Below are 21532 nucleotides of genomic sequence, written 5' to 3' on the forward strand. Positions count from 1 at the left end.
TGCCTGGTTCTAAGATAGATCGGGATGTCCCCTCCTCACCTGTCTTAATTCTTTACCTTTGTCCTCCTGCAGGCCCCTAAAGTGCCACCCACCCCAGAGCCACTACCCCTGAACACACCGTCAGCAGGTACACCGCAGTCTCAGCCGCCTCCATTGCCACAGCCACCTCCCGCTCCTGGCAGTGCCCCTCCTGCTCTGCCCCCAGAGGGGCCCCCCGAAGATACCAGTCAGGACCTTGCCCCCAACTCAGTGGGAGCGGCCAGCACAGGTGGTGGGACTGGTGGCACCCACCCTAACACCCCGACGGCTGCCTCTGCTAACAACCCCCTGCCTCCTGGAGGAGAGGCTGGTAGTGCCCCTGGCTCAACCCTACTGGGGGAGGCCACCCCCACAGGAAATGGGCAGCGGAACCTGGTGGGCTCTGAGGGCTTGTCCAAAGAGCAGTTGGAGCACCGTGAGCGCTCCCTCCAGACACTGCGAGACATTGAGAGGCTGCTGCTTCGCAGCGGGGAGACTGAGCCCTTCCTCAAGGGACCCCCTGGAGGAGCTGGTGAGGGGGGCCCACCGGCACAAGCTCCCTCTGCCACTCAGCAGCCTCCTGCAGCCCCTCCCAGTGGGCTGAAGAAGTATGAGGAACCTTTGCAGTCAATGATTTCACAGACACAGAGCCTAGGAGGCCCCCCACTGGAGCATGAAGTGCCCGGGCACCCCCAGGGTGGGGACATGGGGCAACAGATGAACATGATGATGCAGAGGCTGGGCCAGGACAGCCTGACACCTGAGCAGGTGGCCTGGCGCAAACTGCAGGAAGAGTACTATGAGGAGAAGCGGCGGAAGGAAGAGCAGATTGGATTGCACGGGGGCCGCCCTCTGCAGGACATGGTGGGCATGGGGGGCATGATGGGGAGGGGCCCCCCACCTCCTTACCACAGCAAACCTGGGGATCAGTGGCCACCTGGAATGGGTGCACAGCTCCGGGGACCTATGGATGTCCAAGATCCCATGCAGCTCCGAGCTGGACCTCCCTTCCCTGGCCCCCGTTTCCCAGGCAACCAGATGCAGAGGGTGCCTGGATTTGGCAGTATACAGAGTATGCCCATGGAGGTACCCATGAATGCCATGCAGAGACCTGTAAGGCCAGGCATGGGCTGGACTGAAGACTTGCCCCCTATTGGGGGACCCAGCAATTTTGCCCAGAATGCCGTGCCCTATCCAGGTGGGCAGGGTGAGGCAGAGCGATTCATGACCCCTCGTGTCCGGGAGGAGCTGTTGAGGCACCAGTTGCTGGAAAAGCGGTCAATGGGCATGCAGCGCCCCCTGGGCATGGCAGGCAGTGGCATGGGACAGAGCATGGAAATGGAACGGATGATACAGGCACATCGACAGATGGATCCCACCATGTTTCCGGGGCAGATGGCTGGCGGAGATGGCCTGGCTGGCACTCCTATGGGCATAGAGTTCAGTGGAGGCCGGGGCCTCCTCAGCCCCCCAATGGGACAGTCTGGGCTGAGGGAGGTAGACCCACCTATGGGTCCAGGCAACCTCAACATGAACATGAATGTGAACATGAATATGAACATGAACTTGAATGTGCAGATGACACCACAGCAGCAGATGTTAATGTCACAGAAGATGCGGGGCCCTGGAGACATGATGGGGCCTCAGGGCCTTAGTCCTGAAGAGATGGCTCGGGTTCGGGCCCAGAACAGCAGTGGCATGATGGGTGGCCCACAGAAGATGCTTATGCCTTCACAGTTTCCCAACCAGGGCCAGCAGGGATTCTCTGGGGGTCAGGGACCCTACCAAGCTATGCCCCAGGACATGGGCAACACTCAAGACATGTTCAGCCCTGATCAGAGTTCAATGCCCATGGGCACTGTGGGCACCACCCGGCTCAGCCATATGCCTCTGCCCCCTGCATCCAATCCTCCTCCTGGGGCTGTGCATCCAGCCCCCAACAGGGGACTAGGCAGAAGGCCTTCAGACCTCACCATCAGTATTAATCAGATGGGCTCACCAGGTATGGGGCATTTGAAGTCACCCACCCTTAGCCAGGTGCATTCACCCCTGGTCACCTCACCCTCTGCCAACCTCAAGTCACCCCAGACTCCCTCACAGATGGTGCCCTTGCCTTCTGCCAACCCGCCAGGACCTCTCAAGTCACCCCAGGTCCTCAGCTCTTCCCTCAGTGTGCGTTCACCCACTGGCTCACCCAGCAGGCTCAAGTCTCCCTCCATGGCGGTGCCTTCTCCAGGCTGGGTTGCCTCTCCCAAGACAGCCATGCCTAGCCCTGGGGTCTCCCAGAATAAGCAGCCGCCTCTCAACATAAACTCTTCCTCTACCCTGGGCAACATGGAACAGGGTAAGTCGCCTGGGTGCACTTGGGTTGGAGCCTTTGTGGTGGATGGGTTCCTGTAGGGGCTTTGGTGGCAGCTGTGCTGGGGTCCCTTACAGAGCTCCAGGTATGTCTAGGCATCTTGAAGGGTCCCATTTGGGACTTGGGATCTCCCCACTGCAGGAATTGCTTAAAGGAGTGTGGCCCATTGTGATCACAGGCAGCCCTTGTTCACTGGGGTATGGGTGTGCCTGTAGTGAGGTAGAGGTCTGGAGGAAATTGACTTATCCTTAGACCCTCTGAATATGAGTAGCCAAATTCAGTCTGCCCTCCCTGGTGACCCCTGCTCTGTCTCTCCACTTCTGTAGGTACCCTGCCTCCTAGCGGCCCCCGTAACAGCTCCTCAGCACCGCCTGCCAACCCTCCCAGTGGCCTCATGAATCCCAGCCTACCATTCACATCCTCCCCAGACCCCACGCCTTCCCAGAACCCTCTGTCACTGATGATGTCTCAGATGTCCAAGTATGCCATGCCCAGCTCTACCCCGCTATACCACAATGCCATCAAGACCATCGCCACCTCAGATGACGAGCTGCTGCCTGACCGGCCCCTGCTACCCCCACCCCCACCACCGCAGGGCTCCGGGCCAGGTATGAGTCGAGTCGGCAAACTTCTCCCAGAGTGGTAACAGTGGGTTTGTCTCCGAGTTGCCCCTATGGACATTCTCATGCTGGCTTTTGCAAACTTCCACAGTCCCTGGTCATGGGGGTGTGTTGTGAATTCTGGGGCTCTGTTCCAGTCGTTATCTAGACTAGAGCACTTTCATGGGGGTGGGGAAGGATGGGGGAGGCATCTCCCCAAGTTGGGTGGGCACAGCCTCTAATGGTCCCTTCTTCCGCACAGGCATCAGCAATAACCAGCCCAACCAGATGCACCTGAACTCTGCTGCTGCCCAGAGCCCCATGGGCATGAACTTGCCAGGCCAGCAGCCCCTGTCCCACGAGCCCCCACCTACTATGTTGCCCTCCCCCACCCCTCTGGGGTCCAACATTCCACTGCACCCCAATGCACAGGGGACAGGGGGCCCTTCTCAAAACTCAATGATGATGGCCCCAGGAGGCCCAGACTCCCTAAGTACCCCGTGTGGCCCCGTGCCCAGCTCCTCCCAGATGATGCCCTTTCCTCCTCGGCTGCAGCAGCCCCATGGTGCCATGGCCCCCACTGGGGGTGGGGGTGGGGGGCCTGGCCTGCAACAGCACTACCCTTCAGGCATGCCCCTGCCCCCAGAGGACCTGCCCAACCAGCCACCTGGTCCCATACCCCCGCAGCAGCACCTGATGGGCAAAGGCATGCCTGGTCGCATGGGCGACACGTACCCACCTGCCGTGCTCCCCGGGGTGGCCTCAGTACTGAACGACCCAGAGCTGAGTGAGGTGATCCGGCCCACCCCTACTGGCATTCCTGAGTTCGACTTATCCAGGATCATCCCCTCTGAGAAGCCAAGCAGCACCCTCCAGTACTTCCCCAAGAGTGAGAACCAGCCCCCCAAGGCCCAGCCCCCCAACCTGCATCTCATGAACCTGCAGAACATGATGGCGGAGCAGACCCCCTCTCGGCCCCCCAACCTCCCAGGCCAACAGGGGGTCCAGCGGGGGCTCAGCATGTCCATGTGCCACCCTGGACAGATGTCCTTGCTGGGCAGGACAGGTGTGCCCCCACAGCAGGGCATGGTGCCCCATGGTCTGCACCAGGGGGTCATGTCCCCTCCACAAGGCCTCATGACCCAGCAGAATTTTATGCTGATGAAGCAACGGGGTGTGGGGGGTGAGGTCTATACCCAGCCTCCCCACATGCTCTCCCCACAGGGCTCCCTCATGGGCCCCCCACCCCAGCAGAACCTCATGGTGTCCCACCCTCTGCGGCAGCGCAGTGTGTCTCTGGACAGCCAGATGGGCTACCTCCCAGCGCCGGGCAGCATGGCCAACTTACCCTTCTAGCAGGCCCCTCAGGGGTCTGGAGCTGGGGACACTGAGACTATGTTAACTCTAAGAAGTTTTTTTTTTCCTCCAGTGTTGGGATGGATGGCCTGGGTGCAGGGGTGGGGTGGAGGGGTGGGAAGGGGCTTATGTGGGGAGTGGCATTTGTGGAAACTGGTGTGCTGGCAGCTTAGGGGAAAGCAGCAAGGGTCTGGGAGGGGAGTTGGAAGTGGGTTTTGCTCCACTTGAGCCACCAGGACTGCCCCTCCTCTGCCCTCCCCTTCCTGTTCCTGTGGGGGCTTCTCTTCCGGTCTTTATACTTTTGCCCTACCTTCAGCTTTGTGTTGGGGCCCTTAGAGAGGAAGGAGAGGAGGGGGTCTCCCATCCTCTGTCCCTTGTGGAACTGTCACCTCATTGGTGCTCCAGGTCCACTTGTCCCCTCCTACTTTCTCGTTTTTACCCCGTTTTCCCCTTGGTCTTCCTCATTTCCTCTTCCTGCTGTCATGGCTGACCTCCTCTCCCGCGCCCCCTGCAGGCAGCTGGCCAGGTGGGCGGGTGCCAGCAGAGCTGTAAATAGAGCTGGGCTTTTGTGCCGGTTTGTGCGTGTGCCGTATTTCTGTGTTTTGATAGAAGTCACACACCAAAAAAAAAAAAAAAAAAAAGTTTAAAAAAAAAAACCCCTCCTCCTCCTTCCAGTGTTCACCCCCACAGTTATCCTGGGCCCAGAGACCTACAGCCCTATGTACCCTCCATATGCCCCCCCCCCATCAATTGAGGTCAGACCATCTAGGCTTCCATTTGGTGAGCCCTGGAGGACTGAGACCTCCCCCTCCCCCTCCTATGGCCGCCTGTCTGCTGCTGAGTGATTTCTGGAGAGCAGGTGTGCACATGAACGTGTGTCTACCCACACCAGTGACATAGCCGCCACCAATACCCCCTCCGTGCCTCTGCTGCTACATCCAATCCAGAACTTGAAGCCCTTTGTCCCCAGTCTATGATAAAGAAGGAAGGGGCAGGTGTGGCCCCTTTGAATGGAGCTGTGGAGGGTTAGCATGATGTGACTACAGCCCTATGGCTTTAGTGGCTTTGGGCCAGGTAACCCCTCAGGGCACAGGCCCTTCTAGAAAGCACCACTCGCTTCTCACCAAAGAAGGAAGGGACAACGTTTGGTTGAGTCTGTCAGTCTCTCCTCCAGCTTCCAACCCTAGTGTGGAGTGAGGAAAGGCAGTGTGGGGAGGACATCCTGCTGCCTGTCCACTCTCCGGCAAGGTCCTTCTGTCCAGGGCTCAGGGCCATGTACCAGATCTGTCTATGCCCACCCAGGCATAGTCACTGCCTCCCTGTTACTTCCCAGGAGAGTCCCTCACCCACCACTGGTCAGACTGAAGCCATACAGGAATGGGTGTTTCGTCTCCCTTGGCCCCAGGAGTGAAATACTTCTCATTTTCTTACTTCCTTGTTCCTGCCTTGTAAGGTGGCAGGCAGCCCCTTAGGCAAGGCCTGTCTGCCCTGCCTCCAGGGCCAAGGGCCATTCTAGACAGGGTGTCTTTTACCAGGGCCCTGTCCCCAGCCTCTCTGACCTGCAGGGCCTGGTTTTGCCTTGGCAGCTGTAATACAAAGGGAATCTGTGCCCACTTCTCCCAGTCTGGTGCTGTCCATTGTCAGCCAGGTCAGGCACCGCTCCCCTCCAGAGCTGGCTGCAGGCCCCTGGCTTCCCCTGCCCTCCCAGGGGCCAGAGCCAAGGTCTCTGCGTTAGAGGGGTGGAAACCTGTCCTTCCTGCCAGACACTCTGCCCTCCCTGCTTCCATCTGGGCCTTGTGCCCCACCCCCCGTGTGCCCATCCTGCCCAGACTGTCAACTGTCCTGCTCCAAGGGGAGGGCTCAGGCCACAAAGGGCCTGATGCCCCCTCTGGTTTCCTTGTCTCCCACCTCTACCACTAGCTTCCCACGGTGATCCCCACAGGCCAGCCTTCTCCTCTCCATCCATGGCCATACCCCAGCCATTTTGTACCATTATATAAATATATATATAAATATAAATATATAAATACAATATGTGAAGACATCTTGGTTTTTATTTTGAAACACTTTTTAGGCTTGCTCTGGGGGGGTCTGTGCTGCCTGTGTACTGTATTGACCTGTTTTATAGGTGCCTTTTTATTAAAAAGAGAAAATTCAAAAATGTAATCTCTTGCTTTTTTTGTCTGTGTGTCGGGTTTCTCTGGTACCCAGCTGGCTGTTGGATGCTGGGAACAGAAAAGGGGATCCCAAGATGTCTCCATGTTGCAGTGAGGGCGCAGTCTCTGATGTAGAACTGATCTCCCTGGTGTGGTCCCCCAGGGAGCTTGTCTGATCGGTGTGAGTGGTATCAGGCACCCCAGTTCCCCCCAATCCCCAGCTCAGTGGCTGGGAGGAGGAGCTCCCCTAAGCTGGTGTGGAGCAGTTTCCTCTGGTTCCATCTGAGCAGTGCCCTCCCAGGGGCACAGCTCTGCCTCCTTGGGGATAGGGGATTTCCCTGCCCAGGTTGGCTTCTCACATTGTCCTTGCCTAATGAAGACAGGGATCTCTGTCTTCATTTTCTTAGCTAAGTACCTCTTCTTCTGAATCTAGGACCCCTTTGCTATTTTATTTTCTACAGGCCCTGAGGATTTCAGGAGAGGCAAATTGGCCTTTTCCCCCATCAGTGCCCAGAATCCACGAGGGCCCTGGATCTTATCTCCCTGACAGGCTGGGCAGAGAATACTGCTGGGTTTGATTTTTTTTAAATTTATTTTTATTTTATGTGCATTGGTGTTTTGTCTGCATATACCTCTGTATGATGCTCTCAGATTCCCTGGAACTGAAATTACAGACAGCTGCCAGTGGGTGCTGAGAATCGAACATTGAGCCTCTGGGAGAGCAGCCAGTGCTCTTCACCACTGAGCATAGTCCCCACTGAGTTTGATTCTACTTGCCCCTCTTTGGGGCCTGGAGAGAAGGTGTCCTTCCATTTCTCCACTGGGTTGTTTCCCTGCTGGCTTGCCCTCTCTTCTTAGGACCCTGGCCAGCCTCCAGAGCATTCTGGAGCCTAACCTTGGTCTGTAGTCCAAGATCCAGTAACATGAGGCTGACCCAATGCTGGTTGGTTGGAGTTAGACAGATACCCAAAGAAAATTAGTCCAGCTTTCTGCTTGATTAAGAGAATGGCAGAGTTGAAGGTCTGGCACAAAGTTTGTGTTTAGGAGACAGGCATATTAAGGTCAGACTCTGCCACCAGCTGGCTATTCAGTAGATAGGAGTGGTGGGGAGCTGTGATGGCCAGGAGCCTTTATGATGACAGAGTGCATTCTGGGAGGAGATTCAGAGGTCCATAACCAGAGGAAGATGAGACTGTAAGCTCCCAGCAAAGTGGCGTTCCCTGTGGCCAGGGGAGAAGTAAAGCTGATTCTTAGCTTTGGCTTTGGGAGTCCTCTTAGCCTAAGGTGATGTGGACAGTCTAGAGATCCTTTGTTTTGCCTTTGGGCTGCTTTCTCTTCCCAGGGCTCTAGTTTAGCCTGAGGGCTGGCAGAAGAGCTTAGGGACATTCTAGAAAGAGTTCATCTAGCTGTCCCTTCTGAGGATACCAGCCCAAATAAGCTCTTAGAAGCCCAGTTTTTGTTGAAAGGGCTTCTAGCATCACTCCAGGCTCCCAAGGAAAACAGAAACAGAAAGAAGGTGTGGAGGTTCTGGGGTCTAGAAGGTGGTGAGGGAGGTGGCATTCTCTGACTCAGAGAGACTGCTCTTTCGCCAGCTGGGGAAAAGTTGGCAAAGGGAGGCTGGGCCAGCACAGCCCAACTTCGTCAGAAGTCGAGACAAGTCACTGCGGAACTTTACACCAGCGAAGGTGTAGAGCATGGGATTGAGACAGCAGTGGGCCAGACCCAGGAATTCACATACGGTGATGGCCACCGAGAGATAGCTCCTCAGTTCGCAGCTACTGTACACTGCCTTCAGCCTCTCCAGGGTGTCTAGGAAAATGACAACGTGGTAGGGTGACCAGCAAAGAAAGAAAATACTTGTCACTAAGATGGCCACCCTGACTGCCTTCTGCCTCTGAGGGCGCCGCTGAGCCTGGCATAGCCTGTGTACTACTCCCACGTAACACCAGGCCATCACCAGCATTGGTAGCAGGAAGCCCCCAATATGGTAGAGGAAACGAGAGGTGAACCAGGCTTTGGTTTCAGCTTCGTTCTCTTGGGAGAAGCTGCAGTGTGGCAGGGAGTCATTGTTAAGAGGTTGGCTGACCTTGGCAAAGAGGACTTCCGGCAAGGCAAACAGCAAGCCGGCTAGCCAAATGATTGCACAGGTGATGTGGATGGAGAGGAGGCGACGGCGGCGGTAGGCATGCACAGCGTGGACGATGGCCAGGTAACGGTCTACAGCTATGCAGGCCAACAGCAGGCTGCTGCAGTAGAAATTGAGCTTGTGCAGCCCCATCACAGTTTTGCAGAGGAAGGTCCCTAGGACCCAACCCACAGAGCCCTCAGCCACTGCAAAAGGCAGGATAAAAACAAGGAGAAGGTCGGCTACTGCCAGGTGGAAAAGGAAGGTCTCTGTTGAGCTTCGAGTATGCCGGTGCCGCTCCAGGATCACAAGCACCAGGATGTTTCCCAGCATCCCCAGAAGGAAGATGAAGCTGTAGGCCACAGGCATGAATACTGCCTTGAAGGAAGTCAGTAGGGGTCCCTCCACTGTTGAGCAGAAGTGACTTTCCTGTAGGGGCATCTCCGTGCTGTTGCTGTAGAAGGCAAATTCCTTGTACTGCAAGGACAAAGAGAGAGAAATAAGAAAGGCTAGCCCTATCTTCTCTCTGAGAGGAAACTACCTGTGGTGTTTCCTGTTCTTCTAGGCTTCCTGTCTGCACTATTCTATTTCCCCTTGGTGTGTTATGTCCTTGAATAAATCATGCCATCTTTTCCTTCCTTCCTTCCAATTTTTAATCTTAGACAGGATTTTCCTATACATCTCTGACTAGCCCGGAATTATCCATGCAGACCAGGTTGGCCTCGATTTGGATGGTCTGTCTGTCTCTGCTTATTGAGTGCTGGGAATAAAGGTGTGTGCCCATGCCCTCTTTCTGTCTTTATTTCATGGGCATTGGTGTTTTTCCTGCATGTGTCAAATTTTCTAGAACTGGAGTTACAGATAGTTGTGAGCTGCCATGTGGGTGCTAGGAATTGAACCCAGGTCCTCTGGAAGAGCAGCCAGTGCTCTTAACTGCTGAGACATCTCTCCAGCCCCCATGCCACATTTCTTAAATTTAATTTTTCTTATTTTAATTTTTGGCAGTGCTGGAGAGGGACTTATGCAAACTAAACTTAAGCATTCTGTCACTGAGCCACATCCCTGGCCTGAAACTTCAGGGTTTTTTTTGTTTGTTTGTTTTTGTTTTTTTGGTTTTTTTTTTTTTAATTCAAAAGGGATCTACTGATTTCTCACCAAAGGTAGGGATTGAGGTTGATATCTTGTGTTCTTAGCTGTATGCTTAGGGATTGCAGTCAGTATTGATATTTGGGGATTGGACTTGAGTGGAACAAGAAGCCAATATTCCAATTCTGAAAGGATAGTGTGATTGCTGATTCCCTCTTAATTCCACCCTCCCTTCCTGTCTTGATTATTGCTGAAATTGAGGAAATGGCTTCCCATCTGGTTTAATTCACACGAGCTTGAGGTATAAGCTCTCTCTCTCTCTCTCTCTCTCTCTCTCTCTCTCTCTAATATTTTTATAGTTGTGTCTTGCTCAAGAAGAGGTTTGCTTGAAGGCACACTTGCCTGTCTCCAGAGTCAATACTTCTGCCCCATCTGTGCTGCCTGAGCCTCCTTCCAAAGGCAGCCAGGAAGGGGGCAGAGACTGAGTTTCAGGTTACTTCCCAGCCAGAGAGCAAACTCACTGGGCACAGAAGCCAGCAGAGGCAAAAGTGAGTCACACAGGGAGACTGGGCACAGGGAAGGGAGGGAGCCTCTCTGTCCAGAGTGGAAAAGAAGGGGGAGTGCCCGTTACATGTCCGGAAGTTCCTACCTCCACATCCTCCTCCCCCTCTGTCTCTGCCCTCCATCAGCCCGGCTCTCAGGTTGTTTGCCTGCTAACCACAGAGGAAGACAGAGTGATTGTTTTCTTACCTTTCACTCACAGCTGCCCTGCACCTGCTCTTCCTCATCTCCCAGCTCCGTTCTTCCTGCCCTCCCCTGCCCTCCTCCCTGGGCAATACAAAACCAATTACACCCAACCAACAGTGGGTCCCAGGGAGGCAAAGGACAGTGGGTGTTCTGAGCCCCAGGCTCTGGGCAATCCATGCTGACCCTCTTTCAGGAGAGTGAGGGCCTCCTGCATGCAGTGGTTAGTTCACTGGTTACCTCAGATCTTTCTTGCCACCCAGGCACACGAGTTGTGGGTCACACTCACTTCCACTGATAGGCAAACCTCATCTTGTTCATTTGGTCCCTGGAGCAGGTAGCTCTTTAAGAAGGATGGGGACACATGGAACAATGGTGAAGCTACCTTCCACCCTCTCCAATGTCTCCTTCTTTTGCCATCACCTCAGCCTCACCCTTCATCTTATTGCTCTATGAATTTTTTTAATATTTTAGCCTTTAAAGTATTATTTTATGTGTATGAGTATTTTGCCTGCATGTATGTACATGTGCCACGTGGTACCTGGTGCCCAGAGAGGTCAGAAGAAGGGATTGGCTCCCCGAAATGAATACAGATGGTGTAAGTCACCATGTGGGTGCTGGGAACTAACTCCAGTCCTCTGCAAGAGCCACAAGGTCTCTTAACCATGGAGCCATCTTTGCAGCCCTACAGGTCCTTTTCTTACTAACTCTTCTCTTCTTGTCCACTTTCTTCCCAATGGACAGGGTGGGTTTCCTCATGCACAGATCCCAGTGCTATGCAGAACTCTGAGATGGGAGCATAGCTTAAGCCCAGGATTTGAGTTCCATTATCAAGATAGTCAGACTCTGTCTCAAAAACAAACAACAAAACTACACAGACCCCTAGCACTAGTGTCCTACTTAGAGTGCTTTAGTTACTCCTCATCACCTATAAGAAATAGTTGTCTTTTTGTCCTTGTCTTGCTTTTCTGACTTCATATTCAATAATAAAACCATTTGTAAAAAGCTACATTTGTGATCATGTCTGCCAGCAGAAAGATGGATCAGGTCAAGCTTCACACAGCAGAATGCAACATGTACTTGGAAGGAGATGGAGTTTATGGTGTGTCTGTCCACTTAGGGAAAGACATTTACCACACATGGCTCAGTTTCCAAACAAGAGGGCATCCAAACAGCACAAAGGTCCGGGGTGCTGTACACATCACAAGAGTGCCTGGGGTTAGGGCTCTCAGCTCCCCTCCTTGCCTTTGAACCAGAGCTCTTCACTTTTGACTTCATGGTTAAAACAAATAACAAAACCTTAGACATTGTCTAGGCACGATAGCATATGCACCGGGAGACAGGACAGAGGATTAGGAGATCAAGGATGCTTTCATATACATGGTGAGTTCTAGATCCACCTGTGGTGCTTGGGTTCCTATAACAAACAAACAAAAAGGGCTGTCCATTTCTCAATTGTCTACCACGTACTAAAACAGGACCTGTATGTGAGGAAAATGGTCCTATACTCATTCGAAAACAATGGTGCTGTGGGATGGGGTCTTAATGCCCCAGACAGAAGTCCTTTACATTCCTCTAAAGTGGGTTGAAGGTATATCTCAGAAAGTAGGATGCTTGTCTAGCATGTACTGAGTTTGAGCCTCAGCCCTACAAAAATAAAAATAGATAAAACTTTCCAAATTGTCTACTCCTTTGATGCATCAAACCTTACCTACTTCATTGTATCAGGTACTCTATGCCTAAGGTATGCACTCTACCAGCTGCCTGTCCCCAGCATCAGAGACAGCTTTCTGCTACCTTTGCCCTCTTCCTTGGTCCAGTCTGCCTCTCTAAACTCCTGGCCCAAGACAATCATCTTCCAACATTCTTATATTTTTGGTGAGCCTAGCCTTTAACAGCTGAGTCATCTCTCCTGCCCTCCATCAATTCCCTTCTACTGGGAATTCCAGGATGCCTGGGGCAGAGTGGGATTCACATCTCCTTTTCATCTTTCTATAAATTTGGCCTCTGGGGCCTAATGGGATTCTCCATCTCTATAGGGAATTGTTTCTTTTTTCTTTTTCTTTTTGTTGTGTTTTTGAGATAGGGTTTCTCTGTGTAGCTCTGACTATCCTGGAACTCATTCTGTAGACCAGGCTGGCCTTGAACTCATGAAGACCCACTACCTCTGCTTCCTGAGTGCCAGGATTAAAGGTGTGTGTCACCACTGCCCCGCTAGGGAATTGTTTCCAATAGAATAGCTGAATGCAGCCTTTTGCTTCTGACTCTGCAGTAGGAGGTAGAGGGGAAGCAGTGGGGTGAGCTGTCCTTGTGCTAAGCACAGGTGGTGGAGATGTGATAAAGACCTGGGACAGGGAGATACCTGGACGACACTCACTTTGGCAGCTGCTGAACCTGGCTCCTCCCTTGTCCTCTTCTGAGTCTAGATGGCCTGTCTGGCCAAGTGGTCCTCCAAGATGATGACTGCTCAAGTCTTTACTTTACAGAGCATCGAGGTTGATCAACTCATTGTCCATTCAAACTTCAATCAGTGGGACATCTCCACTGAGACAGGGTTAGAGGATGAGGGGCTATCTTTTCCTCCTTGCCAAGAGGTATTGTTTTGGCAAAGTCTTCAGAGGAGGAGGAAGCTAGTTTGGTATATATCAAAAGATGATTTTGAACTCAAGAGTGTTAAAGCCACTTCCTATACACAGGGGCTTGGACACTCCTCTTCCCCAAAACATGGAGAAAAAAAAAAAACATAAGGTAAGGTTGCCTCTGACCTGGTGGAAAGATGGGGATCCAGATATCCAGAGCATAGTGGGACTCATGCTGTCAAAGGGGAGCACAATGCCATGAGTGGCTCACTCATTCTTTGCTATGAAAAGCAGCAAAGACCCTAATAATGTGTATCCCCCTGTGATAACAACACAAACCCTATATAAACATAAACACATGTCCAGATGGGACCACACCAGCATGCTTCATAAGCAGGTACCTGACAGAGCACAAACAGTTTGCAAACTATAGGGATACATGCCTTATCAGAAAATACAATGCCTAGAATGAAGCCAGGCATGAGCTAGGAATGTAGTTAGGGAAGTTCTGGTAACTCTGGGGAGGAGGATGGGTAGCTGGTCCTGGTATTAGGGATGGGGTAGGGAGAAGAGATAAAGAGATGCAAAGTGTTTCTCCTATGTTGGGATCCACAGATGTTCCTCCTTCATCTACACAAGATTCGTGTCTGTCCGTTTGCCTTTTTTCTTTGCAGATCTAGGAATGAACCTAGGCTATTTCACAAGCTAGACAAGTGCTTTACCACGGAGAGCTACATCTCCTGTTGTTATCCCTCAATGTCTTTCCACTTGCTCTTTTGCTGTGTGTGTGTGTGACTGTGTGTGAGAGAGATTGTGTGTGTGTGCATGTGCATGTCTTTGTGAGGTCAGAGGTAGACATCAAATGTCTTCCTCCATTACTCTATATCTTGTCTTTGGATACAATGAAATCACTGAGCCTGGAGCTCACTGATTGGCTAGACTTGCTGACCAATAAGTGCCAGGGATCCTTTTTTTTTTTTTTTTTAAAGAACTTATTTATTTTTTGCCAGGCAGTGGTGGTGCATGCCTTTTATCCCAGCACTCAGTAGGCAGAGGCAGGGGGATCTCTGTGAGTTTGAGGACAGCCTGATCTAAAAATGAGTTCCAGGATAGCCAGGGCTATCACACTATTACACAGAGAAACTCTGTCTTGAGAAACCAAAAAAAAATTATTTATTTTCATTTTATGTGTATGGGTGTTTTGCCTGCAAGCATGTCTGTGCCCACATGCATGGAGCCTGCAGATGCCAGAAGAGAGTGTACTGAAGCTACAGATGGTTGTGGGCACCATGTAGGTGCTAGGAATTGAACCCAGGTCCTCTGGAAGAGGCATCAGTTGTCTTAACTGCTGAGCCATCTCTCCATCCCTCCGTGGGTCCACTTGTATCTGAACTTTGCTCTTCACACTTCCACAGCAAGGACTTTGCACAGCTCCTTACTTTTTTGTTTGTTTTTGTTGTTGTTTTGGTGGCCTTGGCTAGCTTGAAACTCTCTCCACCACTACCCGGATCTTCTTATTTTAAGAAAGCATCATGTCACTAAGTTGCCCAGGCTGGTTTTGAACTAACTATGGCCAATGTGTTGAATTTTTGGTTCCCCTGCCATGGCATCCTGAGTGCTGAGATTACCAGGCCCTGCTGAGGCTCCTTTTATGTCCCTTCGAGGATCTGATCCTGCAGTGGGGTGGGAGGTTGTCTCCCATTTCAGCCCTCGGCAGCTCACGGGGGAGGGGGGTATGGTCTGGAGGAATGAGATTGGGTGTGGGTGTACAGGTCTTCTCCTCTCAACACATTCTTCCTTCAGAAGTCCCAACTCCCTGAAGACCATCCAAGACTCTGGTGTGACATGTGACTTATATCCTTTTTTCCCAAAGGAGCAAGGCCACCAAATCCTCTTCCATCTCTGCCTAAGGTTTTTGGCCATTAAGAGTGTGCAGTGTTTTTGGTTTTTTAGTATTCTTTTTAAAAGATTTCTTTTTAGTGTGTGTGTGTAGTGTGTATGTTGCATGTTCTCAGAGGCTACAAGAAGGCATCTGACTGGATGTGCATGTTGGAAGCTAAACTTGGGAAAATAGCAAGTACTCTTAACCACTGAGCCCCAGGTTTTAGAGTTTTGAGATAGGATATCACTGTGTAGCCTTGAACTCAAGCTAACCTGGGACACATGACCCTGCTGCCTCAGTCTCCTGGGGGTTTGGATTATTACCTTCATGCTTGGCTCTGGGGGAGATATTAAACAACCTCTAGCTCTTTGTGACATCTTTAGGTTTAAGGTGTATTCACCTTCCATCATTTTCCTACACTGTAAAGATGGGTACATAGTCAGGTACACGTGCCTGTATCTCTCTGTAACCCCTTAAAACCACCTCCTGAGTTAGCACTTGCTTTAAATGGGTTTCTCTGTGTAGCTTTGTAGACCAGGCTGGCCTCAAACTCACGGAGATCCACCTGCCTCGGCTTCCAGAGCACTGGAATTAAAGGCGTGCGTCACCACTGCCCAGCTGCTTTAAATGTTTTTAAAAATGAAATTTGATTATATTTATGTGTGTGTGTGAGCACATCCGAGGACATCTTGGGGAGTTGGTTCTCCCCTTTCACCTTGTGAGACACAAGAGTAACTCAGGTCCTCAGGCTTGGAAAGCAAACACCTTTACCCACTGAGCCACCCTGCTGGCCCTTCTGAGATAGTGTCAATTTGAAATATTTTGTTTTCGTTCCCAAAAGAAAACTCATCCCTGTGTCCTGACTCTGCATTCTAAATATGTGATTGCTCTTTAGGTATCTGCCAAAGGAATGGGACCAGGCAGACTGTCCTGTAGGAGGGCATGTGTTTCTAACGCAGTCTCTGATTCCCCCTAATGCAATTCCTCCCAGACTGGCCTCAGGTTTCCCCTCATTTCGGATCCCTCCAACCACCCCCCAAGTTGAGGCTTCCTCTACCGGGGCTTCTGTGGGACTTTTCACGTGGTTAGAATAGGGGGACCCTCCCTCCCCTCCCCCCAGGTAAAGCCCAGAAACAGCCTGACCAAGTTTTGGTTCCTCTTTTTCATTCCCTTGGTGAAATGTGACAGTTGTGTGCAGACAAACTGTGACCGGTGATGCTCTGGTCACCCTGAGTTTATGGCTCCATGTGATCGTCTATGAGGAAGGGTCAGAGCAGCCAAACTTTGGAGCTTGGAGCAGCTCCACCCTGTTCTATGGCAGCCCCACCCCCTGAGGGCTGGAGACTTACATCATCACTGGCCTGTGTGGGTGCCCACCCAAGGCCCTGTCTCCAGACAGGCATAGCTGAGGATCTCTGGTTTGAGGTATGAAATGAAACAACCCATGCTGGTTCTCTGAGGCAGGGTCTCCCCCAGGTCCACCTAGACCCATGGCTGGTAGGGTGACTTCCTGACACACCTGATTTAGGCACCTCCTTCCTGGTTCTTAGCCATCTACAAGTATTGTTCAGATCTTGCACTCATAAGGATTAGCTATCCACCTTAATCAAGCAAGCTATCAAGAGGTCAAAGGTCATCTTTGAGTTCAAGGAGACAAAAGGGGCTGGTGCCATGGCTCAGTGGGTAAAGGTGTCTGTTATACAAGCTTGATGACCTGAGTTTGACACCTGGAATCCATGGTGGAAGGAGAGAAGGAATTCTCAAATTTCTCCTCTGACCTCCAGGCAGAGGTCATGGCACATGTGTGTCCTCATACACATACACAATAATAATAATAATAATAATAGTAAAATTCATTAATATGAAAGATGGGCAGGGCATGGTGGCACAGCCTTTAACCTAAGCACTTGGGAAGCAGAGACAGGCAGATCTCTATGTGTTCAAGGCGACCCTCATCTACATAGCAAGTTCCTGGACAGTAAGGACTACAAAGAAATACTGTCTCAAAATTAATGAATTAAAAATAATAAAAAGAGAGGTTGGTGAGACAGCTCATTGGCTTAAAGGCACCTGCCACCAAGCCTGAACACTAGAGTTCAATCCTTGGGACACACACACTGGAAAGACAGAACAAAATCCCACAAGTGCATGTGTACACACACGCACATGCACACACATACAGGCACACAGGTGCACACACACACTAAATAAACAAATAAAATTTTTTTTAAAAATAGGATAAAGGGATGGTTGTTGCTTGATTTATTATGATCCCTGTTTTGGAACCCAAAGTTGGAGTGTCGAACCTCGTGAACTAGGAAGGCAGGCAGGTAGTCAGTTGGGTCAAGGGCAAGGAGTGGGAACAGATAATAAAGTCAGTGCAAGTTAAGACCTCAACTTCCTTCCACAAGGCAGCAAATGATCCTTGGGAGAGCTGGGGACACATGAGGCCATGGTGTCCAATTCCAGTATAACAAACAAACTGAGTAAAAGAGAAACCCCCAAATTTATTCAGAGGACACTAATTCAAGTCTTTTCTGCCTGTTCTGAGGTCTAGGATACTTACACTATGACAGAATGGGGCAGGGTGCCAAGGCCAATCATGACCTTTTGGAAGGTGGGCAGGGCCAAAGAGGAGGATCTGTGTTCCAGAGCGTCAGCCCTTCTGAAGAGAGTGCATGGGAGGTAGGTGAAGGCAGGATGTGCCTGACTGAAGGGTTCCAGAGCCAGGATTGTCTTAGGATTCCTGGGCTTCTAGTTAGACCCCAGCTGATGTCCAGGAACATAGCTGAGGGCCTTTGGTTTGATATGTGTCAAGAGAAAGTTGCCAGGCTTCTCTCCTTGGACACCCTCTGCTGTCCCTCCACCCACTACTACCACCTGTCTCTAGTAGGTCATCCAGTGAGGTGAGGCGTGCAGTTAGGGGAAACTCTTGAGGTTTCTCAGAAGTCAGGAACGGCCAGGTCTCCAGGTGGTGACAAAGGCATCCAAATGGGTCAGAGCCGATGATCAGCTTGATGCTGTGGGCTGAAGATACCAACTAACCAAATCAGGGGCAGCCAGTGGTAGCGAGGAGGATGAGGGTGGAGCATGCTGCCTTGCAGAACAGTGCAGCTTAAAATCTGACCTGTGTTCTGGCCTAGATCCTGATTACACTCAGCTGTCATCATGAAGGTACCCCTTGGGCAGTCGTGGGGATTCTGCACTTAGAAGGACCTCAGGATTGGTTTAATGCTTTCTGTTGTCATATTGAGTTTTTCATTTGTTGGTTTGTTGGTTTGTTTGAAACAGTCTCCCTGTGTAGCTGTCTGACCTCAAATTCGCAATCCACATGCCTTAATCTTTTGAGTGCTGGGATTACAGATGTGTGCTACCATGCCCATCTTTCATTCTTTTTTCAACAAGAGGCCTTATATTTTGATTTTTTTGCATTGGACCTGCAAACTACAGCAGGTCCTGAATAGACAGATGGATAGATTTGAACCAGGGTTGGACTGTAGAGGCTACAGCCACTATGATGAACCCTAGCACTCACATCTGTCCCTAGGACACAGGCACTTCTCAGCTTGAAACCTGAATGAAGGAGCATCTCCCAGCAAGACCATAGATTCTTGAGAGCTGAGGGAGTCGGGAGAACACCTCAAGGTGTGTTCAGGACAGATCTGATAGCACCCAGGGTCTGGAGTTTTCATGGCCTAGCCCAGAAAGCAGCTCACAGAGAATAAGACTATGGTGAAGTTTCTAGTCCCTTCCTGGACAACATGATAACATGCTCTTTTAAGAGTTACACAGTTTAGAATTCTCTGCTGCATGACCCTGGCCACTGGGATCCTCTTCCTTACTACAACCATCTATTCTCACACTTCCTGTATCTTTATTTCTGTCTAAAAGCTTCCAGTCAGGATTCATTCCTTCCTCTTGTCTAGACCATAAGCTATCTGAGGGCAAAGATAGGTTCTCAACTTCTCCATCCAACACAGAATGCTCTACCTTGATGATAAAATCATACAGCAAGATGAACAAATACACACATATTTTTGAGACAAGATCTCACACGTCCTGGCTAGCTTCAAACTTGTTATGTAGCTGAGGGTGATCTTGAACTTCTGATGCTTCTGTCCTCCACATGCTTTATAGGCATGTACCACCATACTCAGTGTATGTGTGCTGGGGACGAAACCCGGCTTCATGCTTGCTTGGCACTCTACCATTTGAGTTCTTCCCCAGTGAACAACTACACATCGACTGATTGGATTAGCAGGGCTGGTATACTGACATTAAGAAAGCTTCCAACTGGGCGTGGTGGTGTACACCTTTAATCACAGTACCTGGGAAACAGAGGCTGGTGGATCTCTGTAAGTTCCTGATGTTCAAGACATTCAGAACTATACAGAGAAACCCTGTCTTGAAAGGCAAACAGACAGAGAACTTCCAAAATGTCTTGCCATTCTAACCCAAAGAGACAGACAGGAGCCTGTATTGAAGCACTGAGAGGCGGAGGTGCGCACCTAGTCACCTAGTCAGGATTCAGAGCCTGATTCTATGGCTGCCATCTCTCTCTGCTATCTGTTAATGGAAGCAGATAGGGTAGACAATAAAAGTCTAAAGGTGCAGATACCCATGCATTCACCTATGGTCTATAATCCTTGCAGATGGACTCCCAAGCTGTCCCCTCTCCCTTGATACAGAATATTTAAAATTCCAAGCAGGACCTAGACAACAGGGAGCCACATGTCTCTACTCACCAGGTCATCCAGGTTGTAGGTGATGAGATCCATGTCCAGGGTTAGAGGGTAGTTCATGGCTGCACTTCTGCGCCACTAGACTGGCCACTGTCTGATGCTGAGACTCTGCTGGTGCCTATGGAGAGGTGGCAGGCGTCAGCTGCAAATTTAAACAAATGAGCTGTGTGCTGTCTCCTGAGGCTGTGTAGGGCTTGCCATTTGCCTCTCAACTCATCAATTTTTTTTTTCCACTGGGTCTTTTCTGTTGTGTGTATTTTTTTTTTCCTTCCTTCCTTTCTTTCTTTTTTCTTTTCTTTTTTTTTTTTTTTTAAGAAAAAGGGAAACTCCCCCACAGCATCAGCATTAGTCAAGCTTTTGCTGGCAATTGTGGTCTGAACTGGGCCAAGGGTCTGGTGTGAAGGCAGCCCTTCGTTTCTGCTCACTAGAGCTGTATGAGGGATGTACACAGCCTTGGGAAACTCCTCATTGAAAGGGGCAAGAACAGAGTGCTTCCAGCCACCTCTAGGTCTTCACTTTCCTCATCACTAGGGTGACCAACCATACCAGTTTGCCCAGAACCAAAAGAAAGTCCCCTGCCCTGGGAAACCCCTCAGTCCTAGGCAAACCAGGACACTTGATCAACTTGTTACTGCCATCCATTTGCCCAGCCAGGAAGGAGTACCCCCTTCCCTTTGCAGCTGAAGTTTGAAAGAGATAAGTTATAATTTTTCAAAGAGAACAACCCTAAAATACCAGAAGACCAAACGTCGAAACTCCAAATGAAAGCACAACATAAACACAGCTACAGAGCCAACGCCATGACTCAGAAATAACGTGTTCAACCACAAGTAAACTTGTCGACAGCCTGGCTAGAAGGCACATGGGCAGCCATCTAAACCACCCCTCCCTCCAGTATTACACAAGAGGACCCTATAGCCAAGAGACAGACAGACAGACAGACAGACAGACAGACAGACAGACAGACAGACAGACTTACCCAGGAAACTGTAACACACCAATGGCAGCCACCTTACATCCAAGGGTGCTGACTCCATATTTATCCTCTGCTTCCTGAGGCAGCTGCCCTACAGGCTCACAGCACCTGCTCTTCCCCCTGCTCTGTCCCCACCGTGAGTGTCACCTCTGTCATGAAGACCTGTAGTAGACATTGATCCATTTCCCTCCCCTCCAGGTCTCGTTCTGGTGGGTTCTCTTCCATGATGTGTGTGGGGGGGACCATTTCCTGACTTGGTCCATAGCAGTGTAAGATTGTACCCAAAAGGCACCTACATATGGTGTACTGGGGTGTTTTGTTTTGGTTTTGGTTTTGGGTTTTTTGTTTTGTTTTGTTTTGGTGTGTCCCTGTGTGTGTTCATTTTCATTTTTTTTGTTTTGTTTTGTTTTGTTGTCTTGCCCCAGTGTTGTAATCATCCTCCCCTTCCAAGCCAAACCACTACACATGTCCTTTCCCTGTTCTGCCATTGTTATCACCCTTCTCTTCTAGGTAAACTACCTTTCAAGGGGACCCTACCCTGGTCAGAGCTTTCCTTCACCATCTCCTCCATAGTCCAGTCTCCCTTTTCCCAGCCTGCACACCTTGCTTATCGCCTCCTCTCGTCCTCAACATAAAAAACAGCTTCCTCAAGGCTTAAAGTGGGAAGACTTTTAAGCTCTATTTGGGCTATCTCAGTCTCTCCCCTCCATTCTCTATTTCCCATCTTCAGAAACTGCTTTTTAAAAATATTTTAAATTTTGTGTGTGTGTGAGTGTTTGTGTGTGTATGTGTGTGTGTGCATACATGAGAGAGAGAGAGAGGGAGGGAGAGAGGGACAGACAGGGAGGTCAGAGGACAATTTGTGGAAGTTGGTTCTCTCCTTCCAAAATGTGGGACCCGGAGATCAAAT

General features: G+C 50.6%; 2 protein-coding genes across 5 annotated transcripts in view; one reads left to right on the forward strand and one right to left on the reverse strand.

The window, feature by feature from the left end:
- The window catches only part of Bcl9l (BCL9 like), a 28073-nt gene extending 23645 nt beyond the window's left edge, over window positions 1–4428 (forward strand). For all 4 annotated transcript variants that reach the window (XM_051197252.1, XM_051197253.1, XM_051197255.1 and 1 more), the window contains 3 exons: window positions 73–2362; window positions 2704–2985; window positions 3239–4428. In XM_051197252.1, coding sequence (XP_051053209.1) covers window positions 73–2362; window positions 2704–2985; window positions 3239–4332 — 3666 coding nt within the window. In that variant the 3' untranslated portion in view covers window positions 4333–4428. The remainder of the gene's footprint in view (window positions 1–72; window positions 2363–2703; window positions 2986–3238) is intronic.
- Window positions 4429–6259: 1831 nt separating this feature from the next.
- Window positions 6260–19774, reverse strand: Cxcr5 (C-X-C motif chemokine receptor 5). Its single transcript, XM_051197256.1, has 2 exons — window positions 19650–19774; window positions 6260–9090 (listed from the first exon to the last, which is right to left on the reverse strand). Exons 1-2 carry the CDS (start codon window positions 19704–19706, stop codon window positions 8023–8025), a joined length of 1125 nt encoding a protein of 374 aa, XP_051053213.1. The 5' UTR covers window positions 19707–19774; the 3' UTR covers window positions 6260–8022.
- Window positions 19775–21532: the final 1758 nt, after the last annotated feature.

This window comes from Phodopus roborovskii, unplaced genomic scaffold (genome assembly GCF_943737965.1).
Source record: "Phodopus roborovskii unplaced genomic scaffold, PHOROB, whole genome shotgun sequence".
In the NCBI taxonomy this organism is placed as follows: Eukaryota; Metazoa; Chordata; class Mammalia; order Rodentia; family Cricetidae; genus Phodopus; species Phodopus roborovskii.